At 38.8% G+C, this 23,200-nt stretch overlaps 2 protein-coding genes across 2 annotated transcripts in view; one reads left to right on the top strand and one right to left on the bottom strand.

Annotated features, from left to right (window-relative positions):
* Nucleotides 1–23,200, bottom strand: part of Cad99c (cadherin 99C) — a 116,420-nt gene that overhangs the window by 89,478 nt on the left and 3,742 nt on the right. The gene's annotated exons all lie outside the window — the stretch shown is intronic.
* Nucleotides 1,982–5,378, top strand: LOC143184091 (uncharacterized protein C15orf61). The gene is made up of 4 exons (XM_076386079.1): nt 1,982–2,222; nt 4,068–4,285; nt 4,714–4,957; nt 5,154–5,378. Exons 2-4 carry the CDS (start codon nt 4,202–4,204, stop codon nt 5,279–5,281), a joined length of 456 nt encoding a protein of 151 aa, XP_076242194.1. The 5' UTR covers nt 1,982–2,222; nt 4,068–4,201; the 3' UTR covers nt 5,282–5,378.

Here is a 23,200-nt window from a genome sequence, read left to right as displayed (position 1 = left end):
TCAAAATAGTACACGATAACGAACTTTGAATTAAAAAAGAATTCCTCAACGATACAAAGTTAATTCAATTTATTATTAAACAAATTTCACTACCGTTTGGTTACACCTGAATAATTGCAAAACCATTTATCTCGCCATTTATCTCATTTAAAAATGATCGATTTTTAATGAAGCGCTTCATAGTACTCTAACTTTTATACACGAAACGTGTTGTAGTCAGAAAAATGGTCTTTAATAATCAGCATAAATCCCACGCAACGTTGCTCTGCATCGTTCTACCGGTACTCAATCAATTTTATTTCTCCTTTGCGCGAGCCGGCTCAGTGCAAGTGGGCGTACCGACCCCTCGCGATTAATGAATCCCGAAGAACAGAAAAATCGGAATCTCGCGAAGATCCGGTCGATTAGCCTCGAACTAATCGCGATCTGGTGCACCTGTGGCGCGGCTGGAAGCGTTTCCCGCTCCCTGATCCGAATTAGCACATCAATGTAATCCAATATGACAGCGATGCTTCTTTACGTATCCCTAAGCGTAGGATTCGCGTCGTCTCTCCTGTTCGTTTGATAATGTGACGGCGGGCAACCAGCCTGACTGGCCGACCGACCAGCAATGTCGTTCGTTAACGCGGCAGAACGAACGCAGTCGTAGTTATGTAAATAAATGTAACTCAAACCGTCGTTAAGAAAAATCGCGGTAATTTATAACCCGCGATACAACCAACGCGATACGTTATACGTGTAAACGATCTTGGGCGTGGTAACGCCGCACGAATTCTAGCGATTCTAGTGATTCTAGCCATGGATGATCGTAAGAACTAAAGGACGACAAGGCGGATTGCCGATCATTTTCGTTAGCGTACAGGTAGAACGGAGTAACGATTATTACTCACCCTCTCCTGTTACGGTAGTCTGAAGTCTGAGCGAACTTACCTGAAACAAAAAGTGAAGGTCGGTTGACAAAAAGTTTCGATGCGAAGCAAATGTAATTAAAAATGTTCACTCTTGGGCATTTTGAGCGAGGTCGTGACAAAAATAGTTTTGTATCGATTGCTTTACGACAGGATAATTTGGAGGGGAAAGTATGGATACTGTAAATGTCAAGGAGTATGTTTTTGGTTGGTTTCAGTAAGGATAATCACTCTGTGATTGATTTTAATTGCGATAAATGCTGGGATTGGTCGTGATTAAATTTTAATATGAACGATGTTTATATAAACGATGCTGTAGACGAATAATCGAGGACAATGCTAAATCATGCCTTTGTCGCAGGAAATGTGATATCGATACCGTTATACCATCAGGTTTAACGGGTTACCGTATCGACACACATTGGAACTCGGAATCATGTATAGTCAGGAAGTTAGAAAGTGATAACGTTCGTCATATAGATGATAACAATAGTAAAAGCATAGACGAGTGGGGCTAGAGAAAGAGAATGAGGAAAACACTGCAACGAATGGAAATAGAAACCTCTTAAGACTAAGTATCAATATTACAGCCAGTAGAGTTAATTGATACTATATTATAGCAATTACTCGAGATTTATACATATAACTATGAATAAAAAATTGTTTCATTTATAGAAAAAAGTTTGAAAGTTCATGTTCAAACATACACATTCGCAATAAATTATTTTAAATTAGTCCAAATAATTATTTCCATAAAAACGAAATATGAGTAGTATAATTATTACTTTTCAAGTATAATGTAGATGAAGTAATATTTCACTTTGAATTTCATAATTCAAGTTCCGAAAGGAGATAATTCATCTACTAATTAACTTGTTAAAAACACTAAGCAATTCAAAAGCTATATCAGTACTTATTATTATAAAAAGAAATTGCGTAAACTATTAGCTACTCGATTTCATTTCCACTGTTTCATTAGATTCTTTTTCTGACTGAAGCATTACGCAATCGAGCAATTCATAATAGCCGCCATAGAAGATTGGATGTTTCAGTGACAGTAGCGCCAGAGTTAGTTTGCGGCGTAGTGATTTTTACGCAGCACTCGGTCTGTGATCATTTCATCACATGTGCGATCGGTGAATGTATCCTCTTTAGACGAATTACGTACGCAAAGTCGCCAGTGCATAACGTCTACTAGGGGACAAAGGCACTTTCAACGAAAACAACTACAATTACGAGTACGAAGCACGAGCATCAGGGATCGCGTCGCTTGTAATTCCTCGAATTCCAGGTGTTCTGCGCATGAGACAAACAGTGAGTAACAGCGCTCTGTCGAGCAACCATCGAACTAACTACCGAAATTCAAACGTATATTCAATTTTAAACTTCAATCAAATCATATTTATTTAATTCTTTGCATAGCATTTTTTTCTGTAGAGTATATAATGTCAAGATAAATATATTTAATTCTACAAGTATTGTCCTTTGCTACTTGTTAAAGTTTCAAAGTTGTGGAGCAAACATAAATGCAAATTAATTGTATTACAATGAAATTCAAAATTATTTACCTTTTTAAAGACTTTGTTGTTAGCAATGCATGTAGTCAAACACAAGAAGTATTCATGTCACTGTAGCGTTAAGATAAATATTCTAATAGTTTATGAAGGTTTATAACCTATGTATATTTTCACTTGTTAAAATAACCTCATACCGATTATAACCACACAGTATTTTTACCTTAGCCACTTTAAATAAGTTCACTTACTATAAAACTACACTGTGTTATTACGATAGAGAAACTTCAACTTCTGTCTTAAGTAGAAAATAAAGACACGAATCTGTCACTTTAGGTCCGCTCGCGACCGCGGTCAAAATAACACTGATTGGTTGAAGTTACCCTCAACCTCCAAAGGGCGTCTTGCATACAACGTGTATACAAAAACTATTGGATAGGTAGCTAGGTAGAGTAGAAGCAGCAGTTAACAACAGAAACATTTAAACTCGTAATTTTCACCTTCTGGGGAAGAGTTCATATTTTCTTCGTCTTTTATAAATACGAGATATTCAACAACAAGTGTCAAAAATTTTAAGGGATACTTTTACGCGTCGAAATAGAACGAAAATTAAGAATAACGAAAGTACTTCATTTCAGAATTATGAATTGTTAGAGATAAGCATACTTCAAGTGCGTGTAAAATGTGTCTGACTTGTGACTTATTCTACTGCCTTCGTGCATTAGTCAGGTCGAACACAGCGAAGTCAGTAGAATGAGTCCCAAGTCAGACACATTTCACGCGTAACACGACAAGCAATTTTGTCTATTTTCATATTTATCTTACTTTTCTACTTCGTTTCCTCTTATTTGATTTTGTGAATCAATTGGATTATACTATGTGTATAACTTAATAATGCCTAAGCTAATTTTTACTTAGGTCTTAGTTTCTTCTACTTTGTTTCTTCAATATTAATAGATTCAATTTTCATAATTATACGTATTTCATAACTATATAATAGATTCAATTTTCAATTTTCATTCCTTATTACATGCTGAACTTTTTTAAACTAAACAAGTTTCTGCATCTAATAGATCATAAATACTAAACTTTGAATGGAATAAATCAGTCATGGAAAAATCCCAATGTTAACTGAAACTAGGTCTACACCCGCAGAAGTCTTATCACAAATTGAAAAAGGTTTAAAAATTTATCTCTTACAAATTACGACCTCGTGTTAAATAACACGATAGAGGCAACGTACTCGTATAAGAATATGTAGTTACATTACAACGCCAGAAGGAATGTCATGGAGGTACTTTCAAAATCCTTACAAAACACAATCACTGACTAATCGCTGACAGCGAAACTAGCAATCAGTCAGGGATTAGGTATCCGTGGCAGTGCAATCAATTATAATTCATCGCGTTTTCACGATTGGCGAGTGTGGAATAACATGCCGAAATCGACTCTGAAGCGATTTTCCATCACACGATCGAATTGGGCCTCGTTAACCTTGACATTTTGAACCACACTCCCTCCAGGTTTATTTTAGAAAGGCTGAATAAACAGCGCGGCGAGAGACTCGCGAAGCGAACAAGCCTACTGTTTGGTATTCGACTGTTACACGTTGTATATCCATGTTACGCAATCGTTCGAATTACAGGTACGCGTGTTCATTTTCTTCAATAATACTTCCTAAAAGAGAAGAGAATCCTGGAATTTTCATCCACAATAAGCAAAAAAATTTATGCAATAAAAATCTGATCGATCAAACCCTGACAAGCAATCCTTCACCAAATGATGATAAGGATACTGTTCACTCGTCCGAATAGTATGTGGACGAGGAGTTATTCCGGGAAAGTTAAACCGTTGGCATCCAAGGCAAGTGACGTAACAATTTTTACGTGTAACTTCCCCGTCGTCGATCAATTTACCAGTAGCAATCGACGTGCCACAGTGCCGTATTACCATCACTTCCAAGTACATTCGATCGTTCCCATTAAATCACAATTGCAATCGACGGTGCGAATTCTCGCAAGTGTCTGTATCGATCGAGTCCCAGGAATCTATTTTATAGCGTTTGGCGTACTGGATATGCAACAGACGAACAGTTTTCAGAGGTCGCTATACTTTCGACCCCTGCTTTTCATTCGAGCCTTTCGAAATCGAATGACAGTTCGATTAGACGATGTAACGGTAGCGACTGCATAGCTTCTGCGGCTGTAATTGATCGACGAAAGAGGGTTTTGTCCAGCAGATGGACGAGAGAGGATACGTAAAGTGACTGGGTGTCATTACGGTACAAACAGGTCTTAACGAGCTACCTGCTACAAACGAACGAACCACCGTGGACGTCGTACTTCGTGAAGTATGCCGATGTTATTGACGATCAAAGGGGTAGATCGTGCTTCAATTGGCCAGTAGGCAGCAGTAATTACCACATACTTAGAACTGGCTGCTTTCCATACATTAAGTATCACTGCAGCAAGAAGCCGCGAAGGAACTTGAACAGGGAGGACCAAATTTACTGGATGATTAAGCTCATGAACCTTGGTATATATGCTCGCATACCATTTCTACGTAAAAGGAAAGGCGCATGCCGTGACGACGTCGTTTTCCTTCTATGATCAGCGTGTTGTTTCATTGACACTTTTTTCATCTCTAAATAGCCAGCGCGAGTTTCAGTAGACTCGCCGCGTCAACTCGATATTCTACTTTGTCATTTTGTGTCTCCTATACGTTCCTTCAGGTTTACCTCTGCTGATATATGGACTGACAGCAATTTTTCTGATCTCACACCAGGAAGTCGTGAAGACGCCCAGTGGGGATGTGACTATCTACTTCTTGTTGTCCGAAAACAAGAGTTCTCCTTACTAATGAACCTATGTGAGCCAACGATAGTACATCAAGGTATTTTTATTTCTGAATGTAGAGTAATGGTGAAATAAAGAATTCAATAGTTCAATATGCCATACACTATTCAGTTCATTTCATTTTTTACCGTCTACTATTACGATCATGCAGAGGTAAAAAAGGAAGAATAAAAACAGCTTAAATAAATATTTGTCCTATTCCACCGTGCTTCCATGTTGTAGACTTCTGCATTTCAATACGCGTTACAAATCGAGTAAACAGAATCAGGTAGAACAAATATTTACATGATTTTATTTCTTTCGAGTGGCCGCAATTCACCCCCAAAGTTACATCCACGTACGTAAGTGCATATTTTGGAACATCTTGTAAAAATAATTGTCCTTCAACTCTGTATTGCCTCAAATAATAAAATTAAACTAACAAGTGTTTTCGTGCTTAAATAAAAAATTTTGTAAGAATATTTCGCAAGTCTTCAACCGAATAGTATTATAATACCTAATGTTCTTTATGAAACTTCACACGTTTCCTTTTAACACTTCGTTGTTAACTTCACAGATTGTATGAGTTCACTCACACCTGCACAAATAAGGCTTCCACCGGTCATCGTGCAGTTATAGTTAAATCCATCGTTGACATTTAAGTAGCTCGAGTGTTTACGATCGCACGTGTTCAATCCTCGGGCACGGTAACTTCTATTAATTATAAATTCAAATGTAAACAGCCGCGCGGGCAAACGTGCAGGTTTATAGGTAAGTTCAGACAGAGGACAAACGCCCACTCACCAGTCCGATCAGCGTATAAGGGGAACAATGCGGTCTACCCTCGACAAGAGGTGATCGTATGACGCGATTACTGGCAAGAAGCGCCGAATAAACTAACCTTCAATGGTTAATGATCCAACAATAATTGATTTACAGGTAATAAAGCGTGAAACTCGTGATTTACGTCCGTTTCTCCTTTGACAGCAGCGTCGTCTACTGAGACCGCGATGACTAATGTCGCCTCTGTGACATAAGCCAAGGAATACAATGGAAGACAATTACAAAGCGTCCGAGACGTGACAAATATCGTTCGATCCATTAATAATTCATCAGTTAAACAATTAGACCCGGATTCGCGAGGAATTATTTATTAGATGGGACCTCGCTGATATGAACTTTGATAGACAAATTTGAAGATGAATTGTATATTACAATGCAAGTCTGTAGGCATGGTGAAACTCGAACCTGTCATAAATTGCTTGTAATCTGTTCTGCTCTTTTAATTCTTGAAATATCGGTATGTAAGTGTAGGCGAGGTTAACGGACTATCGATATTTCTTGCGTGTGTATTGGCTTTTAAAGTATGCACGCATAAGGCATCAATGCCGCGTCGAACCGTGAAATTACATAATGCCATTAAAAGCGTTTGCGGTTTGCTATTCTGTGGTAAAGATGGCTTTCATCTTTTCGCCATTCCAGTAACGCTAACAGATGATTTGCGCGTATCCGTGTATGCCCAGCAGCGGTTACCTGTCGAAATGTGGCTTTCTCGATAGCAAGTGAATAAAAGTATTAATTAACACGTGACTTTCACCGTGGCTGTGTCAACGCGGCCGAGTACGGAATGACTTTCACCAACCTGTGCCTTCGCGCATTTTATACGCGAAGGTCCCGACCTTCCACCTCTTGGATTCGCTGCATAATGCCGAGCCAACCCACTGGGTATCGTGATATCTACAATCGCGCTATCAGCCAACCGATACACGAGAGCATTGTACTCGGGTACGAAGGGAGACATTACCTTTTGAAACGGTACGAAGTGTCTGCGATTGAATCTGTTTCCCCTTTCTATTTAATGCAGGATGTAATTGGTCATAAATGTTCAAATGCAATAGCTTACAGTTTTGTTACTCGTTTGAAAAATCGAAAGAAGGAAGAATTATGAATCTTTTAAATGATACGAAATATTGATGTTTATCCTAGGGTTAACTAGAAAACCTACTATTAAAAGGTGCATTATTTATATATAAATATCTACAGGATAAGCTCTGACATATATATTGTTAATTTTGTGAGTTCAACTGTCTCAAAAATATGTCTTTATTTTTCAATTTATTTTCAAATTCTATCTATTCTTGAAATATCTTTTGCAGACAGAAATAAATATAAGGCCAGCAACATTCATTTCGATTACAGAAGGAATAAGATTATAATGTATATGAGGAAATGTCGCAACGACACTCATTAAACTACTAGAAGTATCGATCTGAACGCTCTATATCCAGCTTCGTCTACTTCCTATAAATATTGGCGTTATCTCACCAGTCGAACCAGGCTGGAGCAGCTTCACTTGCATATTCCCATATACAAGGATTATCATGGAATACATCTGGAAGATTACGCGAATATCCTCTGTGCATAATGTCCAATTGAGATAACGAGATTTCCTTGGCACAAAACCTTCAAGATGAAAGGTTCAAAAGGCTTCTTTCGGAGTTCAGATCACGAACACCCTCGGGCTGACTATCTAGACTCCAAAGGCATCGTACTGGCAGAAACGTCAACACCCAAAGAGCAAGGAGAATAAATACGAAATAAGAGAAAATTTAATGAAGGGTATAAGGATTATAAATTCATGTAGGAAACCAGTTGCTTTAAATGGACTGATGTCACAATTATAAGAACCTATTTGTCTAACCTTTTATATTATATTCTGGAAAAAATGAATTATATTATCTTGAAGACATAAGTAGTAACATTTTTTCCACTATCTCTTCAATATTCAAAATATTTTGTTACCAACCTCATCGTTTTTTAGTAAAAAATATTTTAGTGATCTAGATTTTGCAGCCTTCCCCTATAAAGTGAAAAAACGAGAGTGTACGCTTAATTTAACTTTTTCCAGTCGATGTTTGGAATATTCCCCGTAAGCCTGTTTTACTCTTGTGGTTTCGTACCCAGATATTCCCGAGTGAACGCGCACAAGCCACAAAAATTTCGATCAGTGTGATTACTATGCCTACAGAAAATACAACCGAAAAGAATTAAAACCGAGTAAATCTGACTTATTTTTCTATGTGAAATGATCATAGTTATCACTACCCAGTTTATACACATGAACAGATTTCAAAGATGTAATAAGACTTTAGAGGATGTACACAAGAAGCTTGGCTAGTAGACTACTATCGGAAATGGTGCCTGCCAAACGAGCATCCCTTGAAGTATCGTTATAGAAGTGAGCAAAGCTTCCTTCTTCGCAACGATAACGATAATAGCTACATCGTATAATAAAATCTGCTGTATTACTTTGCATTTATTTTGCATCAGGATCGCTGCTGTATGTCGGCGGGGTAAAAATAATACTTAACGAAAGGAAGGGTAAATGACAGGTTACTCGATCGCAGTGACGTGTGAAAACCCTTTGTGCAGTAACACAAACCCATTAAATAATAGAAGTACTGTAAGCACTTGCGCGTATACTCCTGAAAGACAATGTAATTTCAAAATTTTAATTACAAGAGAGCACCTTCTACTCGGTATGAAAGGTATGTTTTTTTATTCTATTAATTACGAAAGAACACGGATATAATTCTAGACCCGACAATTCACTTTTACGAAATGAATGTGAATACGAACATTTATGTTCAACCTAATTTGCAATCTACTGGAAACATTCACGTGGGAACTCACATTAATTAGAGCACTTTCAAGATCTTTTAATTAATATCGTTGCTACTAGCCTTTTGTGCGATGTCTTGCATAATAATTATGCGAAGCTGAAACATAAAGTTCTAATTGCAGCTCAGGTTTCCGAAACTTTTATAATTATCCATAACGATTGAACAACGTTCAGTTTCTTGGAAATATCTGCACCATTTAAAGTTAATAGTAAAATTTGAGAATAATAAATTAGAAATTAAAGCATTTTCAGAGAGGTTCGAGCAAACTAAATTCGACAAGAGCGAGTCTGAAATAAGCCTCGATTCTTGCACGCATGTTCAACAGCATTTTTACATCAATCGAGGTCCCACGATGTATCCCTATTATTTCCATTTTCCTATGTAATTTTGCTTGCAATACATAATTTCATCTCTGCGAATAGTCTATTGGCAGTATGCTAACTACACACTTCTATACGTCTCTAACGTCTTGAACTTTTTTTCTAAACACCTTCCAGTTCGATAAAATCAAGGTTCATTAAACGAAGGGCTGCGTCCTTTTTTTGGAACTGCCGATTAGCCTAATGCAAGGATCGCACAGTTCGATCGTGCACCTTGTATTCACGCGAGGCCCGTCTCCATTCCACACACGTGTTAACACGCGCGTGTGGACACAAGGCCGATCATCAGATGCGCTCTCGCCACAGAGGCCTAGAGTCTAGAGTCGCGTCACGCGCAATTAATTTCACACGAGATCCGCGGCCAGTCCCATCTGCATGTCCGATTGCCTGTGCTCTTGAATTAGAGATGCTATCTAACCATGGCACAGACCTACCTATTACAATTAAATGCTTCGGCTGATTTCAATTCCAATACCGCATGCAGGAGTCTATGGAAAAGCTATCAGCGCATTTGATGCTACTTGCATTCCTTGGGGTGCCTTCAAACTTCCAGTGTGCACGAACCACTTTTCATTGTGACAGAATTCTTGTTATTATTGCAACTGAGGTGATACCTAAGTATCGATTTTATATGGGTACCTATGTACGTAAAATTGTAAATTGAGAAGTATTGTTTAGTTTTTGTTAAAAGGAGAGAAGAAAATTACTTTGACTAAATGAAAAGTTTAAAGAAGAATAGTTCCATCAATTCAGTTTAATTTCCTTTCTAAATTGAGCATAATGGAAGAACTCCATTGGTAATGATTTCCAGTGAAAGTGACAGGAAAAAGTAAAAAATACTTGGCGTAATTAAAGAATAGTTCCCAAACGGAAATGACGAAGTGGAATTTTATTTTCGTTAGAAAGTAGCTGGTGCAAATAACATGAATCGTACTTTTAATTAAGATACAAAAATACATTATTCTTCAATTAACGATTGCATGCAATTCGTGCACTTTCCTTCTTTCCTTGATATCAGAAATTCACCCAGGCAAAATATGTGGAAAAGTTAGAAATAAAAATATCGATTGCAAAATAAATTGGCACCCTACACATTTCTCGACAAAATGATTTATCGCAGCTGTGCATTCAGCTTTCTGTTTGGAACGTAAATTCACGACGACAAAACTACAGCAGTGCTGTAATTGCAATGTAAGCAGTGACAATGCAACAACGATGCAAGTGGAGATCGTGAGATTGCAACGGGGTAGAGTCGTTTCCCTCGTCTGAATAGTGTTGACACAGTTGTCACATAAATAAATCCAAAATATCTGCTACTTTCACGAATGATACGTATGCAAATGTTCACCTTTATTCTTCTTACTTAATCCTCATTTAACGGATATTACATAACACAGCATTAAATCTTCAAAAAGTAGAAGAGATTGTCATATTCTATGGCTATTTCTAAAACTCCTGAAAACCTTTTAGGCTTACCAATTCTTCAGAAAAGTTTCAAAATTCAGGTACAGTAGAGACTCCCATATCTCTAATATCCGAACGTTCTATTATCCAGATGTTCTGTTATCCTAAAAACCTTTGGTAGCGATGTTTACACACACTATAATACATATTTGCCTGTGTTCGGCTGAGGAGATCCTAATTATGATAATTATGTATGAAATTGGCAGGGTACGTATCATAATGACAACCGAAATGTTTAATTCTGGCAAACCCAACAATACAAAAATATTTAAAAATATTGTAGTTATTGAAAATGTAAAATACTATCGTACCAAACCTATCCAATATTCACATATGTTTTATATTCATGCAGTAGCATTTTATATTTCAAAAACCACAATATTTTTTAATAACTTCATATTGTTTCGTTTAATCGAAAACTTTTTGCCAGAGGTAGTAGTGGAAGTGCGACGAAATTGGCAAAAATACATAGTGGAGAAAATTTACACAAACTTTAGACAAAATCTAAAATCCCAAATGTTAAAACACAAAACGTAACATTAAAAATTACACGTTTATCTAATTTAACAACTGAAAGGATATGGAATCCTTAAGCATTAAAATAAACTATCAATCTTGTTCATTTCTATTTAAATAAATGAAATTTAATGCACAAGAAAGTGGTTGTTCAATATTCCGAAAATTCTATTATTCGGCCACTTTTGTCTCCCTCTTAGTTCGAATACTCTACTGTACTGACAGTCTCTACTGTATTTCAATTTTAGTCGCACGTTAAAATTTCAAATCTTCTGAATTAGATAATTAAGAAGCGCTGTTATCAGAAGAACATGCGCCGCGTGTGCTGCGTCTTGTTCCATCTGAAGAATAAGTCGTCGTCGAACCTGCTTATTGTTCCTCGCGCATAAACAACGATATCCTCAGATATCCTCGCATCTATCGTGTAATCTCTCTGCCATCCATCCGGCTTCGCTTCGCGGCACAATGGTACACATCCGCGGGGCCCTCGAACGCAGAAATAATGGCATTGTCCGTGCGCGAGAACTGTAATAGCGTCCTTTGCTGTGGTGCGTGAGCGCGTGTATGCAAATGACCATTCCGCGAAATCGCCGCGACACCCACGCGAGCAGAGAAAAGAGCAGGAAGAAGTCCGCGGCGAAGATCACTGCAGGGCACCGTCCGCTAGACGACACGATCAAATTTACACTGGAGTGCCGCAAAAATAATCGCCCTCGTAAATTAATTTCTTTGTCACGTGTCAATTCGCGGTGTTAAGTAAATGCAAATGTTCTATTAAGATAGACACGTGATATGTTAATGTGAATTGTTATTAACACAGTCGAGACCAGGGTATGTTGCTAAGATTGTCCCCAGCTGCTGACGACAGTCATTTCAGTAAGTACAAAAATTACTCAAATGCTGTGTGCTCGGTTAATGAGAAATATCCATTGACCCAACGAATGGGTCATTTGTCTTCAAGGTGTTAATACGTTTTTTTATTCAATGTGGTACAACTGAATATTATCTTTAGTTGAATATAGAAGAGATGCAAGAACTATGGTTTTAAAGACTTAGAAAACTAAATAGAATTGTAAGAGGTGTTAAGTTTAAGAAAACTAAATCTAGTAGATTTAAACTAGAAACTGTATCTAGAAAACTAATTAGAATCGTAAGAGGTGTTAAGTCGATTCTTTTATTTTTGCGGAATACCATTTACTCAACTGTCGAGTAATTTTATATTTCTTTGCCGAAGTATAACTGTAACAGAAATTGAAGGCTCTCATGACCTGACATCGTGCAGTTCTCACTGTTGAAACTTTGGGGTGACAGTCGAGTTCTCTTGGAAGAAATTTCCCAATGTTTCGCAAGCATTGCAACTTGCTTCATTAAGGATCTGAATAACACGCTGATACAGTATGTAAGTAACCCTAATGAAGGTACAATACTTATGAAACGTTGAAAAATTTCTTCCAAAAGGAAATGATTAATACCTGAAAGTCTCAACAGTGAGAACTTGTACAAACGTACTGTCTACTTCTAATATATACAATCTGTGTCAGTAATCTGACTCGATCGATTAAAGATCGATCGAAAATAAATATAAATAATAAAGATAAATCGAAAATCGATTAAATAAAACCTATGCATTTTGAAGTGCATACAAATACAATTTTTGAGTTTCATAACGAACATATGCCAGTGATAAATAATATGGTAACTATAGTATGGTGATCTAATATATATAGGTATATTAATGTGGTAAAATTTCCCAAAAGCATGTCTCTCCTTATTACTGATGTTACCCTCATATTATGGTGGAATATGTTGGATCTGTGAGTGTCGAAATATTCTTATAATCAAAGTTCAATTGTGGGGAGAAGTAGCCAATTAACTTGCAGCCCAGTTTCACACTGAAACGAGTTTTTCAGATGCGGATACGTTATATAAATCATGTTCGTGAGTGGGTCTCCAGCTTGATTATGAGAGAATCTTCGTACCGAGATAATTAAAACGAGGATCGTAAACACACATGCGAGAAATTTGCTGCCGTACGATTTTACGAAATACATCCGTTAAATTTCTCTCGAATCAGAAAATCGCCCTTTTAATTCCGCTCCTTGCCTCATTTTTTATCCTACAGGTACCAAGCCTCGATCCCTCATGAATTCGATGTTCCTTCTAATTAACACGACTCCGTCTAACGATGCTTTAACTTCGCTCTCTGCAGTGACTAATATCGATTAATTATGCTAATTTTGAGGTAGCGACGATGCCAGACATATAAGCATTAAAGGAGAAGGTAGTAGAGATTTGTAATTACATCAGGGATAAGTATGCGTTGCTCCAAAATGAAATTACACCTTCAATTAAAAGGATCTTAAGAAGAAAAAAAAACGTGCCCTTAATTTTTACGACACGGTATTTATAACGATTTTCGCAGAGACAGCAATATCGGCTGCCTTCGACCGACTTTTTGAATCTGAGAAATTGAGAACGATGCGTGCCGATGGTTTCATGCGAAACCAGCAATAACAGGGCTGACGTAGTGCACGAAGCATTGGTTTACGTAATAAAAAAATTAGCTTAAGAAGCGAAACTTGAGGGGAAAGAAAGGAATGCTAGCCTGAGGAGAGCAGAGGATTAGCAAACGCTTACGGTAGTGCTGACGTGCATCGAACATCGCATGTTCCCACAATAGTATGGAGAACGGGTGCATATTACCAGACAAGCATTTTTATTCATGGCGTTATAATGAAACAGTCACAAATATCCAATTTCCATATATGATAAAAGGACTATATCGGTACTATACAAACGTAAAAGTAAGATATTTGAATTTTTCTATCATTACTAATTCAGCAATATTAACCAATTTATCCACCAAGAATCTAAAACGTTTCAGAACACGGTGAAACTGATCAGCATGCTTCAGAAACCTGGAAACCATCCACTCGCACGACGCTAGCTACTTGACATTTATCACGAGTCGCCGCAAAGGAATTCACGCTCACCTCACGCTATTGACATCGCCGTGCCTCCAACAAGCCAATCGGAACGAATGTACAGAGTACGAAGGATGACTCAGGCTTGTACCCAAAAGCTAATCGTACTCTCCAAGTAATTCGACCGATGAACGCACTGATCCTGAAAGAAGATGCCAGCTCGAAGTTCTGCAAGGTATCCGCTAGCTCCCGTTGCCAAGAGCCATCGTTAAGAGAGGCATGAAGACCGCGCGCGGACGATTTAGAAACCTCTATCGATTCACTTTTTAACATCCCAGAGTTCATAAAGCGGGGATGCTATACGCACGCTTGGACAATCGACCAGTTAATTACAAGTACGCTTAGAGGCATCACGGTCGTAAAAGCGTTGCTGCATAACAATGTTTCCATCGTTGTTTTGAAAAGCTGCATTCGATACAGCGTTGCGCCTGTTATAATTACGGTGCAACATCTCGGGGTGCAGCCACCCATTGGCCACGGCGATATTCCAAGAATAGTAACGTACCGCAATTAACCGCGGGATACCTCGCGTACACGAACAGGGAATAATTGAAATTTTACGTGAGACTTTTTTGCCACTGCCGCTGCTCGATGGTGGAAGTCCACTGCAAGAAGTTTCATTCAGAGGATAATGGACAAGCTGTGGCTATTCGCGAAAGGAGCCAACGGTGAATCGAAACCAAGGCGAAATTAATGATAGCCAACTGTCATTTACACGGGCGTTCTTAACGAGACGTTTTAATTGCTCGACTGAGTCAAGAGCAACAGTGGCTGGTTGCGTCAGTTTTGCGTAAGGTGAAATCAATTAGCCATAATGAGGAATCGGTGGATGTTCATTAAATGCGTAATGATTGATTGCGACGGTATTAATTTAAACTCGAGCTTCGATGAAACGTATAATGATCTGAGCTGATTGTGAATATGAATAGAGGAAACTGAAGAGTGGATGGGAACAGTGTTCGAACTATCGAGGCTCGAAGCGATGGGACAGGAGTCACTGGAATGGAGCAAAGGGGACTCGCGACAGGATAGACCATTCTCGACCTTGCTTCCTTCTTCGAAGCTTCACGTAATAATTGCAATTTGATATTTATGAGACACATGATATGGGTTAATCTTTTTTTAGTACGACGAGTGGACATTTAGGTGATCGCGGTTGGAAACATGACTCTGACGACGAGAAAGGAACTGTTACAAGAATTGTGGCCCTCAGGAAGCCACAATAACACCCCCTTTTATGAGAAGCACTTGCGCATGTTAAAAGAAATATAATTGACAGTGTGAAAACTGAAAATGTTAAATAAAGAACGTTCTATTAACGACTAATCAAAATAAAAGAGAACACATGTTTCAGTACATATAAATCTCTTAATTATCCAGTGCCATAGGTCTAAGGTTCAGGAAAGTGGCTTCATGATCGAATCGATTTTTTACAAAACTAAAGGAAGAAACCTTCATTTGCCAGCTAATAAGTGGCGTACATAATTTTATACGATTTCAAGTTATGTTGGTATTATAAATGAAATCTTTTTGCTTGAGTTCTTGATTGAATATTAAATTGTTGCCTCGCAGGAATCAAGATTTTATAACACCTGACTGTTACGTATAACGAACTCTTCAGAAGGGTCAGTCCTTCCAACATTCGTATCGTAGTTCCGATCGACCTTTTGGCCCAGGAATTCCGACCCGGCTTCTACTTTACGCGTTTTTGCTCTCACCTTCTCTTTCTCCATGCCTAGCTATACATATAGCCCCTTCCTTCTTATCCTTCATGTCCTGCACCTGGCTACCTGCTCCACGACCTGCGACTCAGTGGGAACGGTCAGTAACCAGCAGTGCAGTTAAAAGCGCCGCGCCTTTAAAAAGGAGAAACAAATTGGTGCCTCGATCTGGCAAACATTCCGCATTCAGGAACTAATTTGGGAACAAACATACACCGAATTCGCGAACTCTGTGTTTCAATTCACGCAGTCATCGATACGTTGCGGTTTTCGTTCGAAAATAGTTCCAAATTAAAATTTCACTTTTTATCCTCGTTAGCTCAGTTGTATACCTTGCGACAGAAACATTTCAACTTTTATCCCTTAGAAAATCGAGATAGGGTCATCCAGGAAACCCAATAATACTGTTTCCTCGACATGATCGATTTTCAGTTTTTTTTTTTTTTTTTATTACTATTTTAATATTTTGGACCCGAATTCTTTGAAATCTGAATGACCATATCTTGATACCATAATGATTAAACATAAATTTGTTACCATCTCTGCTCTCATATACAAAAATATTTTCTCACTTCCAACCTAAATTACAGAAATTAATCCTTACAAGGAACATGCCACTAACATAGAACAGCTCTCCTCAAAACTTATATGCCTTCAAAACAAACTTAATATTCTATTTAACATGTCTACTGATACTATGCATACGCCTTGTCCGTGTAGCAAAAAAAAATCCCGAGTCTAAGGTCGATAAAATACGGTCGTTAGGACGTGGCGAACAGTTGCTCGTCGGTTCGTTAATCATCCCTCAAGTATAAACAGAAGTAGCGGTAAATGTATAATGTACGTGTTGCCAACGTAATGGAAGATGGTGGAAAACCGAGGAAGTACTTGTCGTACTGCTGTCGCTATGTAAATCCAGGGCAAAAGGATAATTAATAGGACGAACGTGGTAGAACGCGAGCAGCGGGCTGGTACGTATGAGGGAGGGTTCGCGCGCATCGGGTGTGGTCATTTTTCAATCATAAATTCGCGATGGTGATTAACGAGCAAATCAGTCACGCGTTGTACGGGTCATTAACCATCGACGCGAACAAGGTTTGAAGTCAAAGTCGACCAACCGACGTATTTATAACACCAAATTTCAGCGACGTCAAATCTGTGTGAACCGCGAGTCGATCAAATGCTTCGAACCACGACCTACGAATCCCTCAGGGTTTGTGAAAGGAAGATACCGATCGTTCGACCAAGTATGCGAGTTAAACGAGATCGTACGCGGCTTATAAATTGTTTCTGTAGGTGAGCGAAGCAACGACCGAGTCTCGAGATAGCTGGAAGTCGAGGGAGGTCGTAAACTGGCAGAAAATATCTAAGGAAAACGTACGATTGAATGGAAGCGAAGCAGCAAAGGGAACCTCTTTCACTCGTGCTAATAAATTCTGGGACACGATTCCCGCGACACAATGCATAAGGGTATTTCTTGGCTAGATAGTTTTGACGTAAGCCACGTTTTCTATATGCTGTCACGTCTCTGAATCAATAGGCAGAAAAATTCTTTGGAGCTAAATAGCTGCACTGTGTGTTTAGCATTCGATTTAGTATTCACTATGCAAATGTAGCTGCTTGGCTTTTTCACGATTTGTAGATTTTTATTAATTTGCATGCTTTTAAAAAGAGAGCTATGTTTAAATAGTGGACAAATTACCTTTTTGATACTTTTTAAATAAAATAAAGGAAGTACTGTTTTTATTTTTATTTTGAAATTAACTCAGTTTCTTTTTATAAAGAACGCTTAGTAGTTATAATGATAAAGTTGAATGTAAGAAGACTGATAACGTATACAGTGTTTCTTCTCATAGGTTCATCGAGGTATTCAAACACTGGCGTTGTTGAAACACGCGAGTGAATTAGCAAGCAAAGTGGATCGTGTTCGTGTTTAGCTATTTAATTTCGGGGTGTATATGAGTAGCAGCACGTGTTAAAGAAGTAACAAATGCATGATGCCTTTATTCGAGTAAAAGGAATTCAACTTCATACTAGCAACGGTATAATACACCCTCTTTGTCACCCTGGAGGTTTTACGTAATTTAATTTGTACTTTATATACAGATCCCTTTCAAAGGGAAATTTTAGACTAGAAACCTTCAATGGGTATTCATATTCAATTATGACTGGAAGTAATACTGAATACGTAACGTCTAACAATTTTGTAATGAGATGTTCCTCAATTAGAATATGCTTTTATACTCATTGTGAGTATAACATTAATGAAATTTTAATTATACACATCTCAAAAAATGACGTGACTTTTTGAAATTGTGAAACTGATGAAAATTATGAATTCTATAAATATGTTCCATGCGCATCAACGAATGACCCAGTTAACAAATTGACTTAAAAAGTGACAAACGTAGAAACCTTTCAATTCCCATGAGAATTCACATTGCTCAGACTCGACACTCCGCAGTGTCTCGAAAGGAAACCTACAGAAACGAGGAAGTAAACCAAGGAAACGTGTATAACGATACTACAGGAGAAAATTTAAGCGAATTTCTTTTCCTGTGCCTCCATGTAGTCACGTCCTATGGAAACCATAGCTCTGGCAAGATCGTGACAACGATGGAACAACTCGCGTGCCGTTCTAGGAGATCATCGATCTGTACGAGGTAATTTTCCGGTATGTGCGAAAGGGATCGTCCCCGTCCACATCGCATTGACTTTCAAATCATCGCCGTTGAACCAGAGATGCACGATCACTGCCATTCACGACTTCCAACAGCGATATTAGCCATTGAGAATTTATTATGGCGACAAGTCGCTTTCGTTTATTTCGTTACTCGACACGAGAGGAGACAAATAAATTGAGAAAAAAAAAGACAAGACACGCGTTATTAGCACCTGCGGAATAAATTTACAGATAGCTCTTGTATTTTATAGCCAACAACCGTACGTAGGCGCGTATCTGAAAAGTATTAATGAAGCACGTATCCACTAATTTCCGTTTCCTTCATGGGATAGGGAGTAAGAACGCAGGGTTGATAATTGTACATGATAAAGTAATTAAAAGGCATAGAATAAAATTGCTGTCGTTCTGCTCTTTAACTATCTCCATCGCCTAGATATTCAACGATTAAGATGTCAGTGTTCGCCGTAATTAGCTCTAGCAAAAGCGTTGCCACCAGTTGCATCGATGTGCAACACGACATAACATGTACAGAAATTACAGTTCCTGCTTCTCAGAAGTCACTTCAAAATTAGAAGCATTCTAGAAAGGCCTGAAGCTCCCGTCTACGCTACGTGGACGTTAAAAAAGGAAGAAGATTATCCTCGCCTAATGTTACACCTTCGGTCGTCTCCTATTTCATTCGACGCTGTTTCAACACGACATCCAATTGCATTGGTTAAATATTGAGGAAGGCAGCTAAATCGGATACAGCATTCGCTACGAGAATATCTTCGGGGCAGAAGGTCTCCTCTAATGTCACACCGATTTGTCTTTCCCTCGGCGAAATTAACACCATCTTAATCTATTCGACGCTAAGCGTGTATACCTGTTGCACCGACTGTGTATGAACTGGCCACCTGCGTTCGCCCGAACAGGTGGGTGCAGGGGTCAAACGTATCGTCGAAACTTGTGGCACACGTGGTACCGAGTTACGAGAAACTAGTCGTAAATCGAGGTGAACCGAGGTGCTTCGCCGTGGGCGCCAATATAACGGTGACGGTCAGGTCGCTCGTGGCCTCCTTTCTACACGAGCCTTCCTCTTCCTCGCTCCTCTTTTCAGTTCGGTACCTCTTCTTCGACTTCGCCGATTCGTGTAACTGTACATTCGTTCATATAACCATACGACGGGACGTGTGTACGCGAGTATTTGGCTCATAGCGGTCCCGGCGGCCGCGAAAAATCCGGCTTTGGACGTCTCAACTTCGAGGAAGAGGAAAAGGAGTCGATGCAACACGGACGAGGCTGAAATTTCTTTTCGTGGAACCGGAACGTCTTTCGACGCGTCTGAGAGAAGTTGTCTGAGAGTATTTTGCGAAAGAGATATTTATAAAGGATATAAAAGAGATATTTATGAATTATCTCAAAGGATTTATATTCAAGGTCCGTCTTGAGCAATTTAATGCATAACAGCTGATTAAGTAAAAGTAAATCCTCCACTGGGCAAGATAATGTTATGTTTGCGATAGTTTACGGTCATGAAGTAACTGGAGAAATCTTGTATGTAGTTTTTATTTGCAGAAATTAATGCATCATAATTATTGCATTTAATTATATTGGAGTCAAGGTAAAAACAAGCCTCCTGCAGTAATCAACTTAAAGAATTTTTAATTTTGTAGAACATTATGTCTCGTTCCAATTCTTTATTTTTATTCTAAAAATTGCGTTAGATAATTTATAGTTTTGATTTCGTTTAAAATTGAATAAAAATCGAATGAAATTTTTTCGAAATTTGCATTAATTTCAGTAAAAAGATTCCAATTGCTTCTAAACTGAAGCACAACGAAATTACACTGTTCACATGCGTGCAGCTTTAAACAATGGCCAACTTTCGTGCTGAAATGCAAGGTGCGAGAGGAAATCGCATCTTCTCGGCCTTCCGTGGCTAATTAGCGCTGATGGGAAGGTGATGCGCGATCTAAGCAGAGCAAACCCAACCCTAGCGTTAAATCGCGTCAGGTGAAACACCTAGACTTCAACGTAGCATCGCATTTGCGACAACTTACAGCGTTAGTTTATTGTCTCGAATAATAAAGGTTCAACAAATCGTTAGTCATCGTTAGCAACTCGTTACATTTTCCTGTCAAATTCATGCGATACGTGCTCACCTAGATCGATCAGCTCATCGCGTGTCATAGGATTTCTTCCTAGAAAGCTGACTAAAAGGTGTGTAATTTCATTTCCTTGAAACAGAGGAAATCGCTACCAAGTGCGGTTCCCATAACACAAAAAATTGCAAGATGTTAAGCAACGATGATTCACAAAAGCACTGACTAAACCTTATTGGTATTTTAATGAAGTCTGGATTAAATTAAACTGGAACAGGTATAAACGACTAATATTCCTTGGAAAAATAATTAAAATATGCATACGACTTCGAAATAACTTTCCTAAATTGAATTTAAGCAATTGTCTCCCTGCTAATTACCAATATCGAATCACGTGCCTGCGTCGAGAGACCGCTGCACACTGTTATGAAATCTGCGACACGATTACGACACGGTAATTGTCATAATTGCAAACGATAAGGAAGGACATAGAACCAGGAATTTGTTCAAGCTGCGTTTCTGTCTATGTTTACATCCTGATCCCAGACGATCGCTAATGCGGAGTTTGTTAAGGAGCAGGAAGAACGTGTTTATCTCGGCGGTGCATCTGAGGCTCGGTGATCGCTGTCGCGCGTTTTCCAACACGCGAAAAGAGTCTGTGACTCGAACGTGGGAAAAAAGGCATGCTTCTACCGCGTTAATTCAATCCGTATGAGAATCTGCTCTTTGTTACGGCTACGCGCTCCACCATAACAGATATTTAGTCAGCCGTGGATCTTTATCTACCCTGATCCTCGAAACCGCAAATTTACCGCGGCGGTCGTCTCCGTAATTAAAATTGTTTATCGAACTCCAACTCAGTTCTCCGATTTATCATTGATCGCGTTCTGCTTTAATTATGCGCACGGCTGCTCCGTCATATGAAAACCTGCCGCGTGCACGTCGAGAGATTTCGTTCTACTTTAATGCATTATCATTTCGCGTTTGTCTTCTTAAATAAAGCCGATGCACTGACGCTCCGATGCAGCTCGAGCGACGATACCACACGATTTATCGACCAGCTTACAATTATTCGTGATAGTACACTCAGATAGAAGCTGACGATTCCTATGCAATTTAATTTCAATCTTTTTCTTTCGAGAAACCGCTGTTTTATCCAAGTACAGTTACACCTCCGTCTCTCCAGCTTTCACGTTACCTAATTGCCGAACAGGTGTACGCGACCCGTGACATTTGATAATTCAACAAACTCGTTTCGGCAATCGGGCCGAACTTACGTTCGCCGTGCCTGTCTATCTTTGTATCCCCATGAGATAACCGTGTTACATAATATTTCCCAGGGGAAATAGGGGGAAAAACAGCTGGAGAAACTAGTACACTTGATTTTTTGCTCGATGTGGAAAATAGAATGTTTTTGCAACATTTCACGCAACATTGAGCAAATCGATACTATCTTTATTGAATCATGAACTCTGGATTAGTAAATTCAGTTAGTATTATTAATGTGAAACGTTTGACGATACAGAAAGCGTTAAAAATGTTGGGGACACTTTCTTTAGAATTGATTCCAATCTCAAAACAGTAAATACGGTTCACGTGGGTGAATGCTAAATTGTTGTTTTTTCTGTTTTGCTTACTTTGCGAGCTCGCTTTGGTCCATGATTTTTATTTACAAAACTGTAACCCCAGTTGCAAGAGGAGGCTCGTCACATGAATGGCTCACTAGACTTCGGTCTTCAATAACACTACAAGCTTTCAATTTTTACATTATTTTTAAAAAAGTGAATGCAGAGAAATTTTTTACAAAACAGAACACAACAATTTTCGAGATTGATCTCTACAGAAATATTTACACGAGTATTTTATTAATGTACTATTTTCCAACAGTTCCTGCATCCCTTACAAAATTTCATGCTACCTATAAAAATTGAGAATTCTGTGGAATATTATTTCACACGAATAACATTTAGTCGTCTCACACGGTATACAGTAGAAAACGTCAACGATCAGGTTTGTCGTGATCGTCACCCAGTATATGTCGCGCGGAGGAAGTTAGTAACAAGAAGAACCGGTCGACTGGTATAGTAACCGTTTCGTATCTGTCATTTTTCCCCAGCCGATACCTGCTTCTCCACTACGTACCCTTTATCCTCTTTTCCACCTACCTTTCATCAGTTTCCCCTCTGAGGAGCAGGTTATTTTTCAGGAACAACAATACACGCTGACTCGAGGTACGTACGCGCCGATTTCGAGGCAGCACGCGCGCCATCCGATTTAACTGGAAGAACCGCGAGTACACGTGAGGGCACTTTAGAACTCGGATACGAGAGTGTTCTGAAACGCTCCGAGCCAAGTGGATGAGCGAGTTTTCTATTGGAACCTGTCGATTCCAGAAAAACTAGTCGCGATCGACGTTTAACCCTTTTACA

Source organism: Calliopsis andreniformis, chromosome 9 (assembly GCF_051401765.1).
Source record: "Calliopsis andreniformis isolate RMS-2024a chromosome 9, iyCalAndr_principal, whole genome shotgun sequence".
NCBI classification, from domain to species: domain Eukaryota; kingdom Metazoa; phylum Arthropoda; class Insecta; order Hymenoptera; family Andrenidae; genus Calliopsis; species Calliopsis andreniformis.
Note: the sequence above shows the minus strand (reverse complement) of the source record. Positions and strands in the feature narration are given on the sequence as shown.